The sequence below is a fragment of the Aulonocara sp. 'chitande type north' Nkhata Bay genome, linkage group LG17, assembly GCF_057382095.1.
Source record: "Aulonocara sp. 'chitande type north' Nkhata Bay isolate Kocher_YH1m ecotype deep benthic linkage group LG17, A_spYH_male_GT1.1, whole genome shotgun sequence".
In the NCBI taxonomy this organism is placed as follows: Eukaryota; Metazoa; Chordata; class Actinopteri; order Cichliformes; family Cichlidae; genus Aulonocara; species Aulonocara sp. 'chitande type north' Nkhata Bay.
In genome coordinates this window covers 34738658-34765842 of record NC_141360.1, presented here as the reverse complement: position 1 = coordinate 34765842, position 27185 = coordinate 34738658, and the positions used below count along the sequence as shown (strand labels likewise).

At 41.3% G+C, this 27185-nt stretch overlaps 2 protein-coding genes across 9 annotated transcripts in view; both read left to right on the top strand.

Moving 5' to 3' along the window:
- foxp2 (forkhead box P2) overlaps positions 1-11364 on the top strand; it is a 102974-nt gene extending 91610 nt beyond the window's left edge. For all 5 annotated transcript variants that reach the window (XM_086268165.1, XM_086268164.1, XM_086268168.1 and 2 more), the window contains 4 exons: positions 1381-1502; positions 1672-1741; positions 2586-2893; positions 7542-11364. In XM_086268165.1, coding sequence (XP_086124291.1) covers positions 1381-1502; positions 1672-1741; positions 2586-2893; positions 7542-7686 — 645 coding nt within the window. In that variant the 3' untranslated portion in view covers positions 7687-11364. The remainder of the gene's footprint in view (positions 1-1380; positions 1503-1671; positions 1742-2585; positions 2894-7541) is intronic.
- Positions 11365-14049: 2685 nt separating this feature from the next.
- mdfic (MyoD family inhibitor domain containing) overlaps positions 14050-27185 on the top strand; it is a 56336-nt gene continuing 43200 nt past the window's right edge. For 2 of the 4 annotated variants that reach the window (XM_086268826.1, XM_086268829.1), the window contains exon 1: positions 14050-14393. The gene's annotated coding sequence lies outside the window, so the exon portion shown is untranslated. The remainder of the gene's footprint in view (positions 14394-27185) is intronic. The other 2 variants (XM_086268828.1, XM_086268827.1) reach the window with 1 other exon arrangement.

The following is a 27185-nucleotide window of genomic DNA, read 5'->3' as shown; positions in this document are numbered from 1 at the left end:
CACGTAGTAAGATGGGTGCCCTTTTCCAGTTTGTACAGCGCGCTCCGTGTTTTGCTGCGTAGTGATGTTACGATATGTTCTCACTGGCACCAAACAACACCGCTGCCACCAACATCACCACCGCCACCAGCATCTGAACGGTTTCAAATCTTTCCTGCTCCTTTTTTAGAAAAACATCCTAATCTGCCCCACCCTGCACAAAAGCCAGTGCGATCTATTTACATCTACAGCCTTGCGCTTCCCTTTGTAAGCATTAGGGGGATGATCAGCGATCGGCCTGTCATTTGATTAATGAAGAGAATTTGTTTTTTTTTAAAAAGGGGGAAGAAGAAAGGAGAGAAATGAAAGGTAGTTTAATATCTCAGCTTGGTCTCATAAGCTCAAAAGAGGGATCTGCACCCCACACCCCACTTTTCCTTTCTCTCTCTTTTCTCTCACCCAGAAGCTTATTAGTTCTAACTATATAGCATGCATAATAAAACTGCTCATTTGCTCATTAATATTAAAATTATCATATTCAGAGCCATGGGCATTAAGATCAATCAAATCCTGGGATTTTCAGGTCAGATGCGAGATCTGCTTATGAGGTTTTTTTCTTTCTTTTTTTTCTGAATCCCTTTTTCTTGAGCAGTACACACCAAGCTAAGGGAGATGATAAATATGAGAGGCAGGGATATTAAAGCCAAGGTTATTATTTGTAGAGTCTGATGCATGTTTTAATTATGGACGTATTGTCATATTAATAAAAGAGTGCTTCTTTCTCTAGCTATTTCTTATTTAGTAATTAATGAAAACACCTTATTGTTTTCTTTTAATTTAACAGCAGCTTTGATAATAATATCGAAAAGATGATCGTGTCATTTTACCAGAGTATTTAGACATATAGAAGTCAGTTCAGCTTAATGCCCTGACTTCTGCAGGAACACGCTGTCTCTAACACACACAAACACAGGGGGCTCCTGACGACTTTTTTTTTCTCCCCCTTCCAATACTGTCATCTTTTAAGCGATGTGTCCATTAAGAACAATGCTTTTCTGGAGCAGGAAGGGTTACTGACATCACATTATCAAGGCCGGCATTACCACTTCTGTCACCACCATAAGCCATTCGCTATGCTGATTACCTCCTTTTAGCCTACTTACTCTGATTGATATGTACTGTGTGCAGGACTTGTAAGAGCATTCGCTCTCACTCAATTTTTTACTAATTAAATCAATGGTGCGTGAATGTTAAGAATTTCTTCAAAATGCAGGGGAAAAAAATCAATTTTGAAGCCTTCCTCGTCTTCATTTTTTTTCTTGATGGATAATGAATGAACATGACTCGCTTTTTTTTTTACCTCATCCCTCTGACCTGTGTGTTATTTCTCTCTGCCTCCAGAATGCTGTCCGCCACAACCTCAGCCTGCACAAGTGCTTTGTGCGCGTGGAGAATGTGAAGGGGGCAGTGTGGACAGTAGATGAGGTGGAGTACCAGAAACGCAGGTCGCAGAAGATCACGGGGTAGGTGCTCTGCTGACTCATAGATCCAGATCAGTAAAAGATTAAAAGGATCAGTGGAAACGTTGTTAAATACACTCTGCACTCTCTTATTAGCATTACATTACACATTATGTTATGAACTGATTGACTCATTTGTTGTTGTTTGTTTTGCTTACTTTTTTGTATGCAGAAGCCCATCACTTGTCAAGAATCTGCCCTCCAGTCTTGGCTATGGAACTGCACTAAATGCCAGCTTACAGGTACAGACCAAAACCTTGAGCTGGCTGCCGGTGTTACTTGATTGACAGACAGGACCACTGCCTGAGTGACTGAATGATTACAGTTAATGTGCACAATAGAACTCCGTATTCATACTTCCACTTTGCATATGAGGGAGCAAGTTTTTTTTTTCTTTTTCTAGCTTGAATTACCACCTTGTTCCTTGCTTGTGAATTTCTGCACCTCTCCACTCACTCTGCTCTCTTCCAGTCTGCCATCAGACAGAGAAGGCCACCCTGTGGTTGAATCAAGGAGCAACTCTCGCTCCTTGATTCCCTTCTTTTTCCCTTCTTTCAGCAGTGGCAGCCACCCTAGATTGATAGCGGCATGTGCAAATGCAAGGGCATGTGCATTAATATTTATCTAACCTGTCATAAATGATTTGCCTTCATAGTGTACGCTGGCGAGGTGCTCATGGCAAAAACTTTAAAAATTTAATCACCGTATATAACTTTAATGCTCAGCAGGCGAAAGTGTCAAGAGTTTTTATTATTTGGAGGTAAAGTTTTGGGGGGACTTTTTTTTTTTAATAGCCACACCACACAAGGGCACAGGAATGGCAGGTGAGGGGAAGTAGTTGTCAGGAAAGTGTCACATGGGGAAAAATAGTTTCCAGCTGAACAACACTGAGCCACGGTCTTTAAATAATTACTGTGTTAAATCATAATATTCACTCTTCATACTGCCTCTAAACCACCAAAACAAGTGTGTGACAGTAAATGATTACTCCCTCTTATGCACCCAGTTATTCAGTGTTCCTGGACCTGTCTCTGTCTATTCAAGTTCTAATTCCTAATATTCCCTACTTGTCTCTTCCTCCCACAGGCTGCCCTAGCAGAGACCTCCTTGCCTTTGCTGGGAACCCCGGGGCTCATGGGCAGTGGTGCCACAGGCCCGATGGGAGGCACCTGCCACGGCCTCCTCGGCGGAGACCCGTCCGGACTGACCGCAGGAAGTCCGCCTGGCCAGTTGGGAGGGAGCCCACCGGGGTTGCTGGGTGTTAGTCCCCCAGTTACGCTGAGCGGCAGCCCCCCCATGCTGCTGCAGTCAGCCCACGAGGACCTCAACGGTTCAGTCGACCACCTGGACACCAACGGACACAGCAGCCCCAGATACTCCCCTCCAGTACACATGTAAGCTCCTGCACATAGAAGAAAATATACCTGCAAGTAATTTAACTCTTGGGGCTACTTAGACCTCTAAGAACTCAAATTTGTGCACATCATCTGCACTTTTCTCAGATTAAACACTGATCTTAAGACATTGTCAAAGATTCTTTTTAGAAAACCTAAAAGCTTTTTGAAACACAAACCACAATTCACCCCCAGTCGATCTCATTAAAAGCTGCCGGTGCTTATACTGCCCTTTACTCAGCCCATAACAGCTGCTGTGTGGATTTAAATGACAACCATTACAGCATACCTATGATGTTGCAGCATGCACACGATGGATCAGAGTTCCTATTTCATGCTTCATAATGTTAAATGTGGTGGGTATGCACTAATTTACACCTCACACATTTTTAAGAGTGCTTATCTAAGTATGCAAGCACACATTGACCCCTCCCCTTTGTACGCCTATGTTGAATTCCTTTGTTAGTTTAATTGCCTGACATTTAACCCTCTGTATCAGTATTTATTTCAGTTTTCTCTGACCCAAGGGCAGGGTTCAATTTCCAGTACGTACGATATCATAAGCAGACTTTTTCTCATCCTTTATCTTCTGCTGTAATTTGATTGTCTTTGTGCTTATACCTGAGGTGAGGCGGACGCTTGGCCAACAGTTAGTCTATAAATAGGCTCTATTACACATTTGTCTTTAATTACACCACCGTCTGCATTATAGGGGTTTAGCTGCTGTATTTTATGCAAGACTGTGCCTATTAATATTTAGCAAGTGTAGCATTAATTACTTTAAAAATCTCTCCCTTCCTCATCCCTCATTTAACGTGGCTAAGAGAAAGCGAGTGTGAGAGAGAGTGAGAGTGATTTTAAAAATTGATTTCATGTGACTTTTAGGAATGTCTGGGCTGCTGATGTCACAAAGAACTATCTGCGTAAGCACTCGCTGTGGAAAAATGAAGCACACACGGAAACAAACACAAAGAAATGATTCTTATATGATTCTCCTCCACTCTCCTTCAAAGACCATGTTGGAAACCTATCAGCTAGTCACTTCTTTAATGGATAAAAGATGCACTTCTGCTTCATGTGACTAAGTGTATCAGAGAGAACAGAGGAGTGTTTGGTTAGTCCTTAGTACCAGACATCTATACATTAATCTGTTTGGACATGTTTACCCCTCTCTGAAAGGGGGTAATAAGTGGAGCAAATCTGCCCAGCTCCAGACAGAATCCAGTGTTACCACTCCCTCGGCTCATTTAATTTTTAGTAACAGGACAGCACTTCCTTTTTCTTGCATTCTCTTTTCTCCGGCCGCACTAGCCTTGACACTTGCAAGGGTAGCTAGATTAGAAGATTAGACGCATCCATCCATCCTTCTCTTCCTCCCTCGGTCCCCGCCCGCCTTTACAAAGCCACAACAACCTCAAAATGGAAGAAATGTGTTTTTCATGAATGGCTTTTCAAAGATGTGTTTAAATAATAGAGTGGCTTGTAGCACTAAACTAAATAGTACATCACCTTGAAGGCCTTTCTCTGGAGAGGAGTCCTCAGCACAAGCAAGTCCATACAAACCTCTTCTTCTCCTAAATGTCCGAAGGTTAATGATATCTACTTAACTGCAAAGCAGGCTGGGTTTGTGCATACTGGTGTGAGCGTGTGCACGTCATGTAGTTTTGGTTCTGAATACTTATGCAGAAGTGCCACGCTGTCTAAAAACTTTATTGTATTGATTATTTCATTTCGTAAAACATGTTTTAGGTTGGAGCCGCGTAATCCGTGTCCACGTTGAGTGAGTTAGATATTTAATTGCACCAATCTTGATAACAGGATTAAAGACTGTAAACACATCTTTTTTCAATTTAAATGTCTAAATGAATGACTGGTTTTAGGTGAAACCAAGTCTATTGTTTATATTTCCACTGAAACCTTTGGCTTTGTTCAGTGTAGCCACAGGCTAAAAAGTAGTAGTGTCCTTAACACCAGTCCAAACATCTGCAAACCTCCTCGCAACAAGCCCTGAGTGATGTAGTTATTGTTCACTCAACTGATTCTGAGATGAGAGCCAATAAACGTGTCATCACACTGAGGCCCAACTCTCTTTGGTGTCTGAAATTTTGCAAACTTTTATTGCCCCTCCTTCACTACCAACCCTCCCTCCCTTCCCCAGGCTGCCTGCACTCCTCTCATACTCTATCTTCCTCACCGCACTACTTCTCCTGCTCCCCCATCGCAGCCTACCATTAGATCCATGCACTAATGATCGCATTTGTCCCGACATACCTCTGCATGATTGCAGGTGCTAATCTCCAATTGATGTGAGAGCCAGGCATCTCTAGAACCCACACACACATACACACACTCGAAGCACTGCGTATTTATTACATCGCAAAAGTCCTGCTGAGTGACTCAATAATGGCAGCTAGCTATTAAGTACTAAATGGCTCATCCACATATTTTAATAAAGTGTCACAAAGCCTGTGAACGTTATCGTCGGAGCCACACAAACATCTAATGAGGTGCATGAGAACACATTCCAGTCTGCCAGGTGATCCACGTGATGCATTCAAGTACAGACTCATTGTCATTTTCGGGAAATGGTGTTTAAAAAAAACACCATTTCTTCTTTATGAAACACTTTTTATTGTGCTCGACAAAACTAGGGATGCATCACTTCACTCGCTGTGGGCACCAGCTGAACAATGATTTGTATCTGGTGCTAGTATACAAATATAAAGTACTGATCAGCATCAGTGGACATATTAAATGTTTACAGCATGGCGTTTATGAACAGCTATAACTAATGAGTGAAAGGTGGGGTACAGCCTCACATAGTGACCTAAACATCCCTTTATACAGCCACATTTTAGTGTCTCAGAAAGTGTTTTTGTCCAAGCACTCATGTAGAACATAAAATATTTCAGCAACAAATTTGTAACTTTCTGGCAATCAGCCCATCATTTTATCACCTTTCAACACCAGTTTTACTCTCCATCGGCAACATAAATAAATAACTTAATTTTAAAAAAATCTGTCTTTCCATGCTGTTAGCTGTTACATCGGCAGGTAAGAGGACGTGGAGGTGTTGTTGTCTTATCTCCCACCTTCTGTAAACCTGAGGCACAGAAACAGAAAGGTTCATCCGCTCCTGTTCGCATCCTGCTAAGATCAGCCTCCCTTTCTCATCCCACCACATCAGAATATTAATTTACAGTATTTGGCTCTGAATATTAAAGTCATCTGTACCTTTTAAAATTCTTTTCAAATTCAAAGTCCCCCCTGCCCTCCCCGCTTCCACTGATGAAGGCAACCCAGGAGAGAGGCTTCCTAACATACTACCACTTGATAAGTCTCCCTCTCTCTCTCTCCCCGCTCTCCTCTTTCAGAGTCTAGGGGGATTTTCTGATGCATCCGATGTGTCAAAAATAATTAGCTTTTGTCAGATTTATCATCATGGCACAAACCTCTCTCCCTGACTAGAGCCCCAGATCGTGTTATGCCTTGTTTGTGTGTGACAGCATTATTATTCTTGTTAGTGGCCCGACACTTCTTTTTTTCCCCCGCCCACTCCTCTGTTGTTCTGAAACATAAGGCGTCCTGTGAGCAGCGCCATTGCTGCTTCCTGCCCAGTGCTTATTGACACTGGCTAAAGATATTCATCCATTTAGAGTTAAAAACATGTATCATGGTGTCCGAGCGAACTGCCGGGGCTGAAGTTGATTAATGGCAGAACCTAGCTGCCGGTTTTTCCTCTTGAGGAGCGACACGCACAGCCCCTGCATATTAACGAGTGGCTGCGCTTTCTATTAACTAGATAAAAAAGCCTCTCCTCTGCCTTTGCTCCAGGGGGCCCAGGGATGAGAAATTCTCCATTATTTATTATGTGGCCTGTTTTTTTCCCCCCCTTTTTTTCCTTTTTCATGTATTTCAACCTGGTGTCATCAGTAAACTTTTAAATGCCAAACATGTCTGGAACATCACAGCTTATCGGCCTTACAGAGGCCATGTTTTTCATGCAATTTTCATGCGCTTACTTACAGTAGACGTGAGGCATCATGTCGAATTAGTGTCTCGCAAACAACATGTTACTTTCTAGATAATGCATGTAACGCCTGTTTTTTTGATGCCACTGAATATTTGTCTGTTAGCTGAACACAGTCCATGCAGTAACGGGAATTACTCCTCCACACCTCTTTTGCACATTGCGTTATGGTGGTAATAAGTCACCTGACTATGTTCCCTTCATAATTTACTTGTAAATGAGGTTTCCCTTACTTTAAATGTTATACTTTACAGTTTACCATAAAATCATGTGTATTTTTCCTCTGGCCTGTATTGCTATTTATCCATTGTTTTGGTATCAGTTGGCCAGTTGTGGAGATTCTGATGCAGAGGTGTCTGCATTCGTTGAAAAGTAGAGAAACTAAATGGCCCACAAGCCTCTATCTGCTTTTTCCCTAAAACATGTGATTTCGTTTCATTACATTCAACAGATGCAAACGCAACCATCCTGATGGATAAATAGCACTGCATGCCTGAGAAAACTTGTCATTTTCTGATGAACTGTCCCTTTAAATGTGATCGTGCTGCAGGGATTTGTCATTGAATTAAAGAATAAATCTAACATTTATCATTTATCGCCTATGTGCTTGCGTCATAGGCCACCCATTCACATAAAGGAGGAGCCACTTAATATGGACGACGACGACTGTCCGATGTCACTTGTGACGACAGCCAATCACAGTCCAGAGCTGGAGGAGGACCGGGAGCTGGAGGAAGGGAACTTATCGGAAGATCTGGAGTGACTAGGATACAGTTTTTGGTCAACATATCCCTTCACCGAACCGCACTGTTTCTCTCACACAGACCTCCCGCAAGACTAGAAACCACTCCACAGTCCAAGCAACCACAGCTGACTCTCTTTGTCTCTCTCACCACTGGGACTATTTATTGAGCATGTATCCGGATAGAGACTGGGCCAAAGGAACTCTTTGTTGCAGCCCTTTGGGATCCCCCAAACACAAGCAGGCATAAGATGTCTGATTGGGAAAAAAATTGAACTCTTTGAGACCTGTTTCATTAGGGGATGGCGTGGCCACATACCGTGTAAGGATGATAGACTCATGGATGGGGAACACCATGTTCCGTTGAAAGCTAGCGGCCTCATATACTGCCAAAAAGGAAGACATTTTATGTTTGTGAATAATCCAACCCACAGTAGTTGTTAATGTCTAGAGACAATTGCTGGTTCAATTCAAGTTGTTGCTCTGTTATCATTTGCACAGGAGTAGTCTCAGAAATTTGTGTCACTGCCTGTATGTTGCTACTATTATGAAACCCAGTATATTATTTTCAGCTTTCTTTTAAAACCATTGTTAATTTCCCAAATACGATTTCTTTTTAGATACCACCAACTGTAAATGCCATTCCCCAAATCACACCAGAAACGGAACTGCGGTACCAAGACTGTTGTTGCAGCTGTCCATAAAAAAAACACAAAAAACACAAAAACAAAAAAAAACAAAGGAGAAAAAAAAATAAGAAAAAAGTTGGCTTCCAGTCTGTTATCTGTTTGTGAATAAACAAAAAAAATTTAAATTAAGTTGGGGAAGAAATAAGTTTGTTAAAAAGCGCCATTTCCAAAACAAATGCATTTCTGCATAATTTTCTTCTCACTGTTCTCCTTTTACCTCCTCGTTCGAAAGCTTTGTCTACCTTCAAACAGTCACAGGCAACAGCTAGAAACCAAAGCCAACACTAGCAATGGCCAATAGCTTATAGACAGAAGCCACCAAACTCCTCTTGGTCCGCCTTCTGCCACTTTAAACTAGTACAAAGAGAAGCTTTTGTTCCGCAAACTACCTTGGAATAACCTCTGGGATTGTTTCATTTAGCCCTATACAAAGATGATCATGAGGAAGATGGAGGGAAAATAAAGGCTGGTTTTGATGTGAAATTTGCTAACTCATAGAAAAAAAAGACAAAACAAACAAAAAAAGTCCACTTTGGAGATTTTCTGCCAGACATACCATAGGTAGGAGGTGATGTGATGTTTGAACTGCAGGCATTTTGTGCTGTAACTGGTAGAGAGCAGCTAACTGTAAAAGTGGATCATGACCAAAACATTTGTGTATTCAATGGAAGTGCAGAAACATTGTGTTGTTGTGAATTTTTATTTTATTCTATTTTTTTTTTTTTACTTTTTCTTATGCATTACACATAGTTGTTTTTTCTTTATTTATTTTTATTTTTTCTAACCTGGTGAATATGTATTGTTCTAAGTGGGACTGTCAAAATAATGTCTTTATTCCGTGGCTTTTTTTTCTTTCTTCCGAGCCGCGTCAAAACCGAAACTGAAAACATCGCTAACCAAACATGAAGAATATCTAGTGAAGCCAAATAAGTCACATTTTCAAGTGAATATGAAATGATGTGGCTTGGTTACCGTGGAAAAGCAAATAGTAATAGCCATTGCGGAAGAGGATTATCTACCTTTTTCTAGGTGAGATTTGCTTTAACTTCATCAAATCCTCGTCGCGTGGGTCTGTGCAGCTTCCAAACGCGTACGAAAGGCATCGCCACTGATGGCGCTCTGGGTAGACAGCCAGCTTTTTATATCACGCTTTAGGGTGACTTAAAGAGAGGTAGTTACTGTGGAAACTACGTCCCATCATTTCACAGCCAGTGTCATCTAGAAAAGCGTTGTTGCTTTAATGGTCATTTATGTTTTCAGTAAACCAAAGTTACACAAAATTCTGCCTCCTCTTGTATGGGATAAAGAAAACCTGAAACTACACACAGTATAACTACACAAACACACACATGTGTCAGAGACTAGCATACACAGACCTTAGGCTTGTGGTCTGCCAGCTTTCTTGTTTTGGTTAAATCTCCAGCTGCTGAAAACGTATGCTGTCAATGACCTGACGTGGCTTTGTGTCTTGCTGCGGCAGCGAGCAACGTGTCTGCTCTGTTTAGACCAAAATGGAAACACACTGTGCATATGTATGTTTTCAAGTGTTGTGCCAAGCCAAAGAACAGGGCTTGTAAGAGCTTAACACACAAGACACGTGCGGTACTGTACAAACGCTCAGCTTGTAAAGTACACACACATACACACGCGTACCAGTTCCACGTCAAGAGGGTACTGGGCCCTGGAACAAAGCTTATCCCTTCAATACTTAGCTGGAGTCAGCAAAACGACTTGAAGACGACGTTCTTAATAATCTTATCACACCAAATAAAAAGGACACTGCGTCTTTCCAAAAAAAAAAGAAAAAAAAGGGGTCTCCCACTTACCCAAAAAGGCTTTCTAAAAGCTCCTACCTCTGCACAACAACCAATTCAGAACAATTACGACGGATTGCACGAGTTACGAGAATGCCACAAGAGCCGTTACACTTTACTGCGCTTGTCTCATAGGACGTGGCTCAAGCCCAACGTTTACATTCCCTGCGTCAAGATATGGAAGATTTGCATTGTAATAGGTTGTCCTCAAAACATTTGTAGAATGATAATGTATAGATTATCTGTAAGGGAATATTGTGTTTTTTTTAAAATGCATGTCTAAAAAAATCATTTGGTGGACTGGAAACGAGAACTAATAAAAAGAATATAATAAAAACCATGGGGATGATGGCCTAACTGTACGTACAATGCATAGGAGTGCGTTACCTCAGATATACTGTTTTGGGAGGGATAAAAACCTGTCAGCCACAGAATGCATATTACCTGTAGATTTGCATGGGTTTTGTATAAATTAAGTAAAAAAAAAAATGTCTAAAATAGTTGCTTGCACATAATACCAGAAAGACCTCCAGAACTGCGATCTGCTCCTCCACTAGATTTTAGGATTGTCTGGATTTTCTGGGTTGATTTTTGTCTGTATTTTGATAACTGTGCATACTTATGTAAAAAAAAAAATGTTGGTGGACCCATAAATTTACCAGACTTTTTTCTAAGAGGAAAAAAAAATCTCAGTGTTTCTTTTCTGACTTACCTGAATTTTTACTGTTTCTCTCTCATTGCTCGCTAAGAATAGCAAACTTGCTTTTTCTGCATCTGCTTTGCGTAGCTGTAAGGCTTAACCTAATGTGTGTATTTATTGCTTGTACCTCTGTGCATACTTTATGAAGCATTATGTCTGGCAGTTGAGTCATGTATCCTTTCTACTGCTATCCTTCTCTAATAATTGAGAATATGATCCCCCTATGTATACAGTAAATTGGGACTGTAGCAAACATATGTTTATGTAATTGGTGAGAACTTTTCTTTGGTTTGTTTTTGTTTTCATTTCCTTTTTGATCGATCGATCCAGCGACTTTTTTTGATACTTTTCATTAATGTGTACTGTGTCCATACGTTAAAAGTTCTCTGACATTAGAAGGTCATGGTTGAGAATTGTAACAGACATTATTTTCTGTATTCATGGCATTTCACTGCTGAATAAAATAAAGGACCAAAACTTGGAATTTGAAAAGCAACTGTCTACCTCCAGCATCAGAGAGTAAATTATTTTCCCTCCACTGTTGTATCTTTTATTCTACAAAGGCACAGCCATGAAAATCTAGCTGGCATTACACTTTTAAGGTTTCAGGAGCTGCTACTTCAGAGATGTGAAGGAAGGGGGTGGAAAAACAATTAAAATTTAATGTATGTGTTACAAGCCTTTTTTCCAGCCTCCAGTACCCAGAGTCTTGTTTAGAGGAGCGGGGCAAGGCACTGTATTGCCCACCCCTCTGGACCTGTAATGGGTTTAGCCTTTGTATGATTCAAGCCCACTGCTTTCATGTACCGTACGCGTGTCCCAGTCTACACCCAAGCACTGCTGTGTACCTTTGAAAAGCTTTTGTAAGAAGTAACTCACCCAACTAGACTTCATTTCTGGGCTACATACTGCAAAAGTGGTTTTGGCACAAACCGCATTATTAAGTCTGTTGCCATGTAAAAAATATCTGCCTTATTAGCATCATGGCTCTGTGTCATGTACAGAAAACAAAGATGTGAAATTTCACCAGACATCTTCCATAATCTCAAAGACAGCAGCTTCCTCTTGACACTTGAAAAGACAAAAAAAAAGCTTTTTACCCTCTCGACTGATGGATGTTGACTGGCCTAACGCAATGACAGGCAATGTGGCTAAATCAACTCCAGCAGGCCTACCACACCTTGTCGGTCATGGAGCAGCCACACACTGACACCCTCATTGAGATTCAAACTGAATCTACCATGACCAATAGGTTGCCCATTAGCTCGTCTGTATGCCGAGAGCCTTCTACACGTTCCAAAGGGTGCTCAGGGACATCGTGGGACTCTTTGAATCATATCCGCTGGTCATTTAATCGTAACGCTGATGCGTGTTCTTTTTCCTTACCACATGATGTCCCATGAGAGGTCAGAAAACAACAGCATTTTTCATAAAAAGGCACACAGACGCACTTGTCTTTCTTCACCCCCCCACCCCCCCCACCCCCCATGACAGTCCCAGACATCAGCCTTGGCAGGCTGCTGTTATCTCCTCAGCAATGGCGTTCCAGAGCATTAGCTAGCTCGCAAGGCACTTGTCTTCCATGCTGTTTATGCACTTGGAAGTGTTTGTGAATTCAAGTGAGGGATTGCATACGGAGTGCAACAAGGGCCGCTGTGTACTACACAACATCAGAGGGAGCTCCGACATTAAAGTGTGAGAGCGCCTGCTATAGACCCTTCTTTCAAAGGCCATGAAATAATAATGGCTTGTGGTTAGAGAGGTATCCGTGAGTCACAGTGGCTGCTTTTCATAAAGTGGAGTTATTTACAGAGCGATGAATAAAAGAAAGGGTAGCTGGTGGTGCAAGCTTTTTCCACATGAATGGTGGTGGTGGTGGGAGGGGAGTTCCTCCTTATTCAGTACGCTGCAAGTATACTGCATGGTGTGATGGGAGTGGGAGAAGGCTCTGAAAATAGCAGCTAATTTCTAAAGAAAGATCTACAAAATACAAAATAATGTTTGGAAGCTTTAAGACATTTAGAGACATGTGCTTCTTTACTTTTGTGTTGACAATTGGAAAAGTTCATAAAATTTCTATGCAGTAAATATAGATCTACAGCAAGAAGGCTTAGCTAAGCTCAGCTTAGCATTAGGACTAAAGGTGGGAAAATATCTAGGTTCACAAAGCAGCAAATTATCTCAAACTAATTGGTCCAAAAACCAAACCTTTGATGACCATTTTCAAGCAAATTAAGTATTGTAGTTATTAATCCTCACTATACCTAATTGTGTCTTCGTGTTCCCCTAGGTAGGCTATGTGATGATGTGTATGTGAATGTGCGCCAGGTCATGGCCAGGGAAACTAATCCTGGCTACTAGCCAGAAAGCTGAACAAAGGTGAATGGAGAATGATGGATAGGAGAAGAAGTATACTTTCAACGGCTAAGAATTGTTTTTATTTTTAGTTTGCCTCCTTCAAAATTGAGAAAGATCACCATTCATTGTAAACTTTGTGCCAGTAGCAACAAATACACATTTAAGTTATCAGGGTGTGTGATACAGCTGTTGATAATTAATAAATAATTGTTACTGGCCTCTCCTGCCAGTGATGCAACAGGTCAGGCTAAAGAAGCTTGATTTGGTCGAGTCAAGATTCTCTGAGGAACTGGCTAATCAGATTGCATATCCCTTATTCAAAAGGGAGAATTGCAAAATTTATATAAATATAATTAGTCATTTTTTATACCAGGTAATATATAAAGGAAGTAATACATTTAATATGTAGCAATAAATACTGCCTCCCATAGTGATTTGATGGTCGAACACATTACTTATTCTATATTTATTGTATTTAATGTATTTACTGGACTTCTCAATCAGAATTCATTAGCCTATGAGCATATGTCAGATGATCTTCACTTCTGAAATGTGTAGTATAAACAAGTATGATAGAAACAAAGTTTTAAATATGACTTGAAATGAGCGACTGACCCCATAAACTCAACATGAAAGTGTTAACAGAAGTCGATAAGACTGGAAGTCAAGTCTGTGCACCTTGGTTTGGTCGCTAGCATACTGCTGTGGTCGTAGGTTAACTAGAACTAACAGCCTTGTCTACAAACACTGCCACTCTGCTGCTACTGCTACTATCTGAGCTTTAGTGAAACTGTGACACAAACCAGAAAAGGAGAAGGTTAACCTTCAGAGCAAAAGTTGTGCCCTTTGAAACACATTAGTTGCAGCGATGAGACAAGCAGTTGAATTTTCTCCAGTTCTTGTTTGCGTCTTGCTAAAGTTATACTTTATGAAGTAGCAGTTTGTGAGTATTTAGAGACAAACCTGAGGAACTACAGGCAAGTGTTGCTAGCAACCAAAGTAATCATCAAAAGGTTTTTGGCGCAGCACCTTCGTTTGCTAGAAACCACCAGGAACCTCAGGGAATACACGCCTCCCTGGTGTGGTTTATTCTGGTTGGCAATGGATGTATCATCTTGTAGACAACGCTTAAGGAATGTGTCCATGACGTCATGTGAGAAACCACAGGTGAGCTAAGATATTAGCTTCTGATAGTTGTTTTAGCTGCATCGTTCCATAACAGAGGCTAAATATATGCATAGAGCTACAGCCAGAAGACTTAGCTTAGCAAAAAGACTAAGTGGGAAAGCGGCTAACTTCAAAAGTAATTTATGAGCACTTTTATGAGTTGTTACTATATTATATCTTGTTTTTGTAAACTTTGGAAAGAACCAGACTAGCTGTTTCCATCCGTTTCTCATCATTAAACTAGTCCAAACTAGCTACTAGCCTGTACTTGCCACAATGAGCGAGTGCTATAAGAGAGTGCTATCAGTGTCCATGTCTAACTTTCAGGAGTTCAGTACAATAGCTAGTAAGTTAGCTTGTATCTTGGCCTTTTAAATCAGACAGTGCATCCTGGCATCATTCATTTCTCTAACAACGACCAATTAGGTCAATTTATGAACCGTGCACTTGTGGGATTGGGTGGTAAATATCTCTAGTCTCAGCTTATTGATTAAGAGTGCAGTCTCCGTCTCGGTCTTTCTCTTTCCACCCCTTCTGACCTGACGATGCGTGTCGGCTCCCTGGAAGACCCTTACCCCGAGGCTGCAAAATTGCCTGCTAAATAGTCCGAGGCAATGGCAACGCTAATTGAGATCATCATTATTATAATTGCGAGCCCTGAAAAGCGCGTCTTAAATAATTTGCATTGCTCTCAAGTTGATATTGGATGCAGTGCAAAAATAATTGCATGGCTCGGAGGCATGACGCTCGGTTCGGTGGTGGGCGAGGGGACACTTCCCCACCCCGCCCAGCTCTAGTAGCCACCCAGCCGGTGCTGAGATCGGATGCCATCACATATCTGTGTCACGAGCAGTAGGTTGGGGGAGGCAGATTTTGTAATGTTTTTGTCCACTTTTATATAAGATTCTCTTAAAGCTTCACAGTCAGCGATTTTTCTGTTAAATCAGAAAAAAAACATAAGATAAAACAACATCCCCATGAGATGAGAATCCTTCAATGTGTAGTCCACTAAGTGTTTTCCACCAGTCACTACCTTTTAAAGTGAACCTGACTCCAAGCTCACCTGCTCCTTTTACCACATCTGACTTTCCACTCTGTGGACGGAGCTGCTGAGATAGGCAAAAAACCCCTAAAAAACTATGACCTCGATACATAAAACTTCACTCATCGCTTCATCAGAGGAACCTGACGTAAACGCACTTTTTTGCTTTGTGTGAATGTGATGTGCAGGCACCGGTGTAATGTATGCAAGAGAAATGCCTATTTCTCCAACTGAAACAAGGGATTAACCCAACAAAATGGTGAGAAACTGCTGATATTCATGAATTCTTGCCTTTGGCATTATCTGCCACATACACACACACACACACACACACACACGTATCCTATCAGGTCTTTCTCCCCCTCGTCTCTCAAACACACACACTCACACGCACAAAGAGACTTCTCGATAGTCCGTCCTAATGAATAAGATATGATGACATGATATAGCTCATTATTTGTTTGCTTTATGCTTTAACAAACAACAAACACAACCCTTCGAGGCTGCTGGCAAATCTTTTTTCCTTTTTGCCTGTGAAAATGAGCACATCAAAGAATGAATGAGAGGGTAGAATCAGATTATCTAAATCCTCTTAGAAAGAAACACACCCCTCAAACACACTCTTTGCCTTCATCATCAACCCCCCCTCATCATTTTTACACATTATAGCTCTCTCTAGTATTATTCATCTGTTTATTTTTGAGGGGACGGTGGAAAATTTAAAAAGAAATTGAACCAGACTCACCCCAGCAGCTGCTTTGCATCTCTCGTCACTTGGCAGGTAGACAAAAAACAACGCTACATACTCCATGTTGTGTTTTCACCTTTACATGTTTAACCGTGATAAATAAAGCACTTACATTTAGCTGGTAAGGTTATGTGGTGGGGGGGATCACAACTATCATCCTTTTAATCCATGGTAATCACATCTGGCTTTAATCGCCAATTCATAATGGAATCTGTAATGGAATGATTTCAATTATCTACCACCACTGGCACCGCGGAGTTGTGGAATTAAATTAGGACAATGCTTCTGTATGTCTTCGTCTCAAATCTCAATATGTTTGTGTTTAAGGGGTCTTGAGGCCTTCTTTTATTGTTGTTCTTGTTTGTGGAACTTATGAGGCAGAAGTTTGGGTCTCGTGGAGAAAAAAAAAAGATTGCTTAAAAAAAAAAGGGAAGGACCTAGGGAGCTGATCATGTGGGGGTTGGATGGTGGTAAAGAAAAAAGAAATATCTTGCATTAGTGAGGAATGGTGGGTTAAATCACTTACTGAAGATTTTTAATGACATTTCAGTGTTCCTCGTATAATTACTCTTCATCTGAGATGGGCCGTAATGCTGTTGGACAGTCGTGGTTCAGGCTCGCTAGCTCGCTTCATTAGCGTGTCATTCCTATTTCACATCAGAGGCTTTAATTGTAATGCTGAATATGCACAGCTCTCCACAGAAGCCTAATCAAAGTGGATCCACTTGTATTATTAATATCAGAAATCAGCCCGCTTGCTATTTTTTTATAAATAAAAGAATACAGACGCATAAATCAGCTGTCATTTATTAGCATGGCCCTGGCATATCCGCCAGACATGCAAGTAGAGCAACCCCACCCCATCTCCGTTCCTCCGCGCATCACTCATCAAGATTTAAAAAGAATAAAAGACGGAGAGGAGAAAAGGAGAAAAAATTGCATTAAATATACATACTAATTCCGCTGTGAAGTAATCAGATTACAAAGCAGGTGACACCGGGCGCAGGAAGGAAGAAAAAAATAACATCGGACAGCAATGCAATATAGAGATGATGGAGAGGTTAACAGGGATAAAAGACGGAAGATGGGTGGACGTGGAGAGAAGGGAAAGGCAGCAATGAGAAAAGAAAAAGATGGGAGGATTAAGGATTTACATTCTTAAAGCAAATACCCTGAAAGAAAGCAACTACAGCAGAGAGGAAACGGTGTATTTGAGGAGGGCTCGGTGAACACTGGGAGCAGGGTGACCCTCCACAGGTTGTGCTGACCAACCATAAAAATCCAGCTGTGTTTTGAATCCTGCGGCGGTCGGAGTCAAAGTGCCGTGAACCGCTAATCCACGTCAGTGAAAGGCTTTGGTGCTGATGCAGATGGCACCCAGGGAACCGCAACCGAATACCTGCCCTGTGTCTGAAAACAGACGCTGAGGCTCTGGAAAATAAGACTGCGCTTTACGCCATTTCTTCACATTTATTTGCTTATGTTCAAAGATATCGGAAGTTAATGAAATGACTGAGTTTGCCGCGACCTTCACGTGAGGCTTACGAGTGCTAACGTGCTAATGGGATTATGCCGCGTCATCAACAAGTGGATGAGGCAGTGATTTTTACATTTTTTGGTATATTTTTACTCAGATGTGTTCAAAATAAAAACTGAATGCCTGCCAGAGTCAGAAGTAGAAAACAAATGTAACATTGTCACATTTAATTTCTGGATACAAGAAAAGTTATGACAGCTTCAGGTGGATGAGACAGATGTAAATTATTAATTAGACATTAATGGGTAGAGAGACATTAATTAGGCATTAATGTGGAGACTCCTTGTACAGACTTCCCTCACCTTCTCCCAGTCACATCCTTCCCCTGAGTTTCTATCTATAGCACGCCCCCCTCTACCTCCATCATCCTCTCTCTCAGTCTCTCTGCCCACACCCGTCGACCGTATGTTCTCTCACATCAGTGTGTATAGAGGCAGATGAATGCTGCGCTATTATTTCCACTGTAGGTTTAGAGTGAACATTTTAAGCAAGATGCATTTTGGGATGATTCCGTTTAGCTTCCCGTGTCTTTTAAAAAACAAAAAAATCCCCAAATCAAACACCACTGAAGTAGTTGGAGCACTGAAGTAGTTGGAGCACTTAGAGTGCCGCGTTCGCTAGGTACACATTCCGGCGGCGGTTGTTGTTGTTGCCGTTCCCTGACAGCCTTTTGACATTCCTTTCCTTAGAAAGGAGAAGCTGTTCACTCAGCGGTGGGAAAAGTGTCTTGATGTACAAGGCAACACGCAAACAACCATTTGCGGTTGCCAAACCTCAACATTTATGAAGGTCTGTGTAAACTAGACAGTTACTGGCTCGAGAAAAAGACTTTCTAAACATGGATTGAAGGAGACAGGGGGGGGGGAAAGGGTAGCGTAAGGGGAAACTGAATTACTTTCCACTGTACTGTACACGCTTCAACCTTGCGAAAAAGCAAGCAGGAAAATGATAGTGGCAGTGGGGGGCAGTGTTCAAGTACAGGTCAGCTCCATTACCTGAGTCCAACATGTCTCTCTCACAACCTGAACATACATATATAACCCCGGCTTGATGATATTCCTTCCCAATCTCGCCAGTTTCCATTCCAAACGTCTTTGATCTGTGATTTGCATTTTAGCGCCCACAGGGTGAAAATTATTTGGATGAGATTTTTTTTTTCCTTTCTCCCTCATTGCCTTCTCTTCTGCATCTTCTCACTCACCCACTCACCGTACCTGGGGCTTGTAAACTCATCCCTCCCTCCCTGACTCCCGTTTTCCCCAGCTCCCTGCATCCCTCTTTCCCAGCTGCTCAGGATCTCCTTTTAATATCAGCTATGCCCCCGAACGAAGCAAACAAATTAGCTGACGGGAGGAGCGGGTCTCAGTCTTGGCTTCTCACCTGGATGCGAGGTTAGCAGCCCTTGGGTTTAGCAGCTTCTCCTGAACAAGGCTTGCAAACACGGGTACCTTAAACACACCTACTGACTTCCATCAAAGTTATTGGGCTACAGTCAAGTGAGGGATATGTTTTTAAAGACCTCAGGCTTGCTTAAGAGTTTTCTGTTTAGCCTACATAGATCCTACAACATAGCCCACAGAAGTGCCTGATGCTGTTGTCAGTCTTTACACCTGCGAGCAGTGTGCCTATGTTACTCTGCAATATCATCGCTGAAACGCTAGCTGGTGGAATCTAAGTTTTCCTCTTTGCTTATTTTCCATTCTCTTTCATTCTGTTTCATGTGATGTAATCCACTGCTTTCCGAAGTCCATTTTTAAATCTTCAACATTAGTGTTTTCACCTTCACCATCTTGGTGATGGGATGGATGAGTCTGACTGTGAAACTGCTTGTTTATTGACTAAGGACTTGTTAGTCATATGATATGTAATCCCTTTTTTTTTTGAAACACAGTATGACCAAGATTTACAAAGTAGAGTTAATTTTTTATTCAGTGTGACCCAAAGTAAGTGACTGAGGCCCTAAAATTACCAAGAACATGTATAGATGTTTTTCATGTGTGTCACGCATATATTGCTTGAGAGTTGTCTGTCATTTTGGATACAACCACAGATCACGGAGGAAAAATGTGTGTTCTGCAAATGGCTGCTTGCTTTAACTTAGTGAAACAAAGAGGCTGCAGAACCATTGCTTTGGTTGCTGGCAGATGTGTGGAAGATCCCAACTTGTCTGGCAGAGATATTCCCTTTTGATAAAGCTTAGTTAGGCCTGGATCAGGTGACCCCGAGTCCTCCCTTAGTTACACTGCAATAGGCTCAGGCTGCTAGGCCCTTCCCTTGAGTCACTGAGTGTTTCTTCTTCATGACCTTTTTTCATTCACTATTTCTTTATGCATTGTTCATGCATCTCTGGGTCTCTTCCACAGTTTCTTTGTCCCGTCTTCGTCCGATCACACCCAACCGGTCATGGCAGATGGCCGTCCCCTCCTGAGGAGCTTGTGGTGGACGTTTCTTCCTTTTAAAAAGGGTGTTTTTCCTTCCCACTGTCACCAAGTGCTTGCTCATAGGGGTCAGCTGATTGTTGCCGTTTTCTTGCCAAGTTGCCAAGGAATTATTGTTTCTAAGCCTGCATAAGGGGCGCTTTAAGTGGAAGTAGAGCTTTAGCAACTGATTTCAGAACATCTACCATTAACCTCAGCCTCCTGCCACCACTTACCAAGTGGTTGGGTAGTACACATTTATCTCTTGTAAGCAGTGGCTGCTGGATGGTTGCAAACCACTCGGAGCCTTTTTCATTTAACTCTATATTGTCAAGATGACTTTCATATGTCAAAAATCACGTGTCTGCAAAATCAGTGGTCAAGGCAGAAAGCCGTTTTTTCCCCCTAGCCTTCTATAGAGCCAGAAGTCGTTTTGCAACCAAATCTATCGCCATCTGGTGACCTTCAGGCAGAATGCAGGTTAGATGTATTTCTGCAGTGGCTTCAATTTCCTTTGTCAATCTTGTTCATTTGCAAAAGGTATATGGAAGTGCAAAGGAGGAAACAGTGGTAGTAAACAGGCCAATCACAGTTGTTGAAGACAGTCATCAGCTTATGGTGTAGGTTATGTCATAGGGTTTCTGAAGGGTTTGTTGTTATAATGTACCTAGAGCATAGCTTTAACCCTAGAACACTATTGCTGGGTGATTTTCATCCGAGCAAATACAGTTACATGATTTCTCTCTCCTGCAGCTGTTAGCGTGTCAAGGAGACTGTGCCTTCACCAGGAATATCTCAAATGTCCCAGGAATGGGTGGATCAAAGGCCAGCTTTCCAGTGTCATTTTTTATTTTTATTTTAAGGAATTTTTTCATTCTTGAATTCCTGATTTTTGTGTAATTTTGCAGCATTATTTTAGCATCCCCTCATGACACTTTTTTTCATTCTGTTAGACATGGCACAGTTGAAAGTAAAAGCAGACCACTCTGATTTGTCATGTGTTGTCATATTTTGATATATTTTGATGACAAGTACTTTTTGTTGGTCATATTATATCGGGTAAAAATCACCCGGCATTAGTGATTGCGTTACTATTTATAGCGATAGTGTTCTACGGTTAATACAGAAACAGAAATCCACTTTTGGATCAAAAAAGTATATTAATAAGACTAAGAATAATTGTAAAAAGTGTTTCATTTTGATTGAATCGTTAGCTGAAAGTAAATAAACACAATTATGGACATGGCGGTTTAGAACATTTGCTGGAAGCTCCTTTATCTCAGTGGGATTGTGAATACAGAATGCACATTTACGTGTGGATCATGGACTGTTTCATTTGTACTTATGCTAACAGTTAGGATGTGACTACTTTACCACAGGAACACAGAAGACGACGCAGTGAAAAGAAAAGGAAGAAAAAAACAGTGATATTAGACATGCAGAAAAACTGAAATATCCCATTAATACGTCCTGTGGCTCAAACAAAAAGCCTGCAGCAGAATACTCTCAACCTCGTGGACAAGCAACATTATCGCCCCCTAGACATCCGTGACAGCGAGACTGCTTCCCGCTCGCTACCTATTTGATGTTTTTAAACAATTTATATTTGTTATCATATCAAAGAGGAGGCGTGTGGCTATCAAACACAGGAGGTGCACACTCTCAGCCGAGGGGCCCTCTCAGCCAGCCACGCTGCATTCCTTATTCTATTTTATCTCTCTTGGTTTTTGACTAATGTCAGTAACAGCTACCGGTAATAAAATGCTTGTTAGAGTTTGTGCCGTTGCCTCGGAGCGTCGGCTTTGATACATTGTCAGGCCATTTGCCAGTGTTTCCTGATTACCTCTCCACCGACTGCATGTTTATTGATTGGGAGTTAATAAAGCGAGGGGCCTACGCTTATTTCGTCTTCGCCTTCTTTGCAAAAGGTGAGGCTTCCTTTGATGTTGATGCCGTACATTTTGAGGCAACATAAACGCTCGTGTGTTGTAATGTCAGCTTTGCTCCTAGCCTCCCCCCCCCATCCCGCTGCCACTTCTTTTTTCGCATCTTACGTGCAGTAATGTGGGGAAGCTCGTGTTGTGGCGACTCTTTCTGTCGTTGTTGGGAATAAATTGAAGGTGTGAGGGAAAGAAAAAAACAAATGGTGCCAATTACTTACATTACCTGCGGGCTGTCTAGGTGACTTCATCTTGCTGTCTGTAATGCTGACATCTAATTCTACAGTCTATCTCTGCATCTGGCTGTCTTCGCGTGTTAGTACCTTCAGATCTTTACGTGTAGGATTGTCACTGTGAGCCTGTCATCTCCGGATCTGTTTATCTGCTAGCTTCTATCTTTGTCTCCTTCCCGTCAGTCTTTCCGCACTGTCCGTCCCTATGACAGTCGGTATGATGATTCCATCCCTCACCAGCTGATTGTCTTTTGTCTCTGTCCTCTGGAGCTTCTCCCAGTGCTGTTTATCCTGCACCCTTCCCCAGACACAGACTGCCTTGGATGATTTTCTGTCTCTTCCTCTGGCTGTCTTATATATCCACCATCCACCACCGCCCCCCTCCGAACTCCACCGAGCCAAGCAGTCGTGTCAAATCAAAATAACATCTTTAAAAATTCAGTCAACATCACCCCTACAAACAGCGAGGGCCTCCTTGTTGGCTATTCATGTATTCAGGTGTACACCATATCATGGTGGAGATGCATTCTGAGCGTGCAGGGAGCCTTACATGGTGGTTCCATCAAAATTTGATGTATTCATTCATAGTCACAGGTAAACTCTGTTTGTTTGCAGATAACTGGGATGTTTACCAGAAGCCGGGGTGGACAGGAAAGCAGGCCGGCACATGCAGATCGGTTTCTTATCGGACAAGTGCTGGCCTTGCACCTGCTGGCCGTGTAACCCCTGCTAGGTCCCCAGTGGAACATGACACGGTCCCCCTGACTTTTTTTTTTCTTTTTCTGTCATCTTTGTGATGCTTACTTACAATTCCACTCGCTTTCTCCCTATCTTGATGTGTGCTTGTATTTATGTGTGCCGTACTGCGACAAACACCATATGTGCTCTGACTAAGAACCCCCCCGCCTCCATCTCTTCCTCTTCTCTCACTCGATTCTCGCTGTATTTACATCCTTGTTTAGTGTCACATTCTTGGGGTCAAACCAAAGCGCTGTAGCCTCAGGCAGCCTCCGAGGCTTGTGTATCATTGGGTTTGCTGATCACTTCCGCTGCCTATCATAGCCCCACCACTTTCCCAGACTTTTTTTTTTCATTCGTTATGATAAAAATTTCCAAAGTGCTTGTAGAGGCAGCTTGATCTGTAATAATATGTAAATGGTGAGTTCTGAGAGCTGATTTCCCTCTTCCTCAGCCTCTGTCACTTCCTGGAGTTTCTTTCCCCTTCTGAATCTGTCGTCTTCTTCCTTGGATCTCTCCCAAAATCTCATCGTGTCAAAATGCATTACGAACATCAAAATATTTCTGTTTACAACATCGCAGTCGTGTCAATTAAATCTGATAAATTATTCAAACATTTATCTTCCCCCACTATGCCCGGGGAATTTTTAATCAAGCTTCCTATTTGCTTTAAATTAGCACTGTCAAGTGTGTATTTGTGTAAAATCCCTGGTATCATTAAAGATTTATCAATTGAAAATCTGTTTGGGCTGATTTTACTGTTAATTGGCTAGGAGGCGTGCTCTGGGTTTATACTTGTCTGCAACAAGTGCTTCTGTGTTGGCTGCGAGTACAAAGATCTACATCCTCTGAGTTCAATTAACCAACAATTTTTTTGTGCTTACACTGTGCTTTTAAATGCACGACAGTTTTGATTTATTGTTCCTAGTTCAGCCAATAATTCTCTTTTACATCGACATTACTTTGACATTCACTAAGGTTATTGTTGTATTTACTACTCACTATTTGTGCTCTCTTAGAATAACGTGTTAACACTCAAAGAAATTCTGGCTTTAGTGAATTTCAGGGAATTGCATCACCCTTTTAAACTTATAAATGGTTTGCAACTTTTGCAGACACGTCAACATCTTCCATTCAAATTGTTGTGGCAATCTGCTTGTGACCCAGGGAGGGTTTTGGAGCAGGGCCCTCTTCTGAACCAATTTCACCCAGGGAGAACATTTTTTCAGAATGCTGAAAAAGATACATTCCCAGAGTTTTAGACAAATGTTCCTCTTTGGAAGAGTAACAAAGACCTTATAAGTAGGCAGAAGGGGGTTATGTACGGTGGCCCTGAGAGGCCAAATGGACTGCAACTTAAGAAAACACCAGCAATAAGAAAAATGCTGCAAAAGCACACAAAACACAACACAAATAGGAAAAATGAAAGCAGAAATAGGAAAAAACAGATTTCCAAAAGCACAAGGGAAGTATTTCTGGGGAGACAATAACCTGACGCACCAGTTGCAGGAACCAAAAGATGCTAAGAATTGAGCTGGGAGACACTTAAAAGAAGTGGAGAATCTATCGGTTTTGTGAGGAAAGAAAAGATGAGAGGTAAGTGTGTTAAGATAAGATTTAATTTTGAACTTTATTTATCCCGAGAGAAATTCTTTTGTCACGAGCATGCTCACAGCAGCAAGGTGAAAAGAAGAAAAAAGAGTACACAAGAATAGAATAAAATAGAATGCAATACACTAAAGTAGAATACAGTACAATAAAATAAAAATATAATACAATAAATAAAATAATAACATACCTATCAGTAAAGTGCAATACTTGTGCAAAATGAATACAAAAAAAAGATTTAAAAAGAAAGTAGTGTAGCAGCATATACTGTGAGAAATAGACAAACATACAATCAATAACTAACAGATGACTAATAATATTGCACAAAGAGTATAAAACAAAGTTACATTAATATTAATCCTAAAGGTAATCTACAGAGCGAGGAGGAGTTGTACAGTCTTATTGCCACAGGAAGGAAGGATTTCCTGTGCCGGTCAGTTCTGCATTTTGGGGCGATGAATCTTTTGCTGCGTGTGCTCTGATGGAGGCATGCATGGGGTGAGAAGAGTTATTCATGATACTGAGAAGCTTTTGTAGCATTCTCCTCTCAGACAACTTCACCAGGTTCTCCAGTCCTACACCCAGGACAGAACCAGCCTTTTTAACCAGCTTGTTCAGCGTGTTGGCATCAGACTATTAGGCTAAAAATCCGTCATCAGTATTATATAAATCACGAGATTAAAACACACTTACCTGGCATGTTTTGGTTTCCGTTTTCATTTTTCCTATTTCCTTTGTGTTTTGTGTGCTTTTGCAGCTTATTGCTGGTGTTTTCTTAAGCTGCAGTCCATTTGGCCTCTCAGGGCCACCGTAGTTATGTGATGTAAATTACAGCACTGTTGACAAGAGAACTTTGGTTTGTATCCTATTTACTTTCTGTTCCTGTTTTCTTTAAGTTTCTGTTTTCTTTCTGTTTCTGTCTACTCTCACTTTTACTCTGTTCATATTTAGCTGCCAGACCCACTTGTTTAGAATTAGGGAAAGGTTGTGGTTTGGGTTCAAAACCAGCCCTTCACAACATTTATCCTGTGCTTCAAAATGATGCCTAAGGATAGCCAGTGCATCTCATCAATATAAGATAAGTTGGGAGTAAGAACACGCTCCGCTGTGAGGCTTTTTTCTTTTCATTTTACAATCTGTGCCTTCCCTTCTTTTGAAAATTAAATATAATTTTGGAGTTACAGAGCCTATAAATGGAGTCGTGGAATGAATAAGTAAGCCAGCATAAAAGTGGGTAGGTATATTACACCTTCAGTATTACTTAAAATTTGTGAATCTCCATCTTGAGCTTCACTGAGGGGAGAACAATAACAAATTCTTTGCAATTTATCTGTGAGTCTATCTTTGAAGAAAGTTTTCCCATCACTCCCCATGGTGAAGCTCACAGTAAAGTGGCTTGGCTACAAATTGGATTTTGAAATACTAAAATAACAATCTTGTCTTCGTGATATCAACATGACAGTACTTTCTGTACCTCTTAACAGAGCTGTGGACCTGCAGCTCCATCTGTTTCATCCTTGCCTCTTTCCAGTCAAAGCAGCCTATGCATCTGCTTTGCTTTGTTGTATTGCTGATAGAGTTCCTAATACCCTTTAACAATAGGCTATAATTGTGATATTTTCATAGCCCCCCAAAAGCCAAATGGAAGTCTGAAGGTGATTGCTTTCATTGTTCTCTTTTTTTGGTGCCACTGAAGACTCTAAGAAAAGAAAGACTAACTTACTCAATTTAAATATATTTATAAGCAAGCTCTAAACAGAACAATATGCTCCTCTAACTACTGCTTCCAACTGCTATTTTTTGTTGTGCGTTATGGCGTTATGGTGGCTTCTCAGTGTCCTTTGTTCATGCATATGTATCTTTACACAGACTGTATGTAAAAGATGAGCATACCCAGAGGGTCGTCACCTGTTGGATTGTGAAATTTCATTTTGAAGCCTTCATTGGAGCATTTTCACCATGTTTATCTTGGCATTTTGAAACCAGATATGATGAAAGAGAGGTCCATCTCACTAAGAAATGGAGTAACACTTCTCCTTTTTTAAATGTAATCTTCATCTTTCAGCTGACCTCTTTAGGGGCTCAATATATCCGCTATCCCTCCTCTGCACATGTCTGGGCCATCACAGCCTTACCTCTCTTCAACTCCAAACCACTCAATCTGAGCTGTTCCTCGGATTTGCTCGCTGGTCCATCCCGGTCACTCCCAATAAACATCTTCATTCAGTTCTTCTTCTTGTAACCATCCTTTTTGCTCTCTCTCCTTCTGTCACAAATCACCCCTGACAATCATCTCCACCCACTGCACTCACTTCTTCATCTCTTGAGCCTTATCCGTTTATTTGAAAGGGTGACCTGAGGTATTTAAACTCTTCTTCGTGTAATCCTATGGGGACCATTATTTATAAAATTAATATTAGAGTCTATAAACTCATTGGTAGTGTTTAATGAGGCCGTGAATAACAGGAGCTGAAAGCTTGTTTTCCCATATACCAAGTGCATTATTTTTGCAACTAAAACAATCGCTCT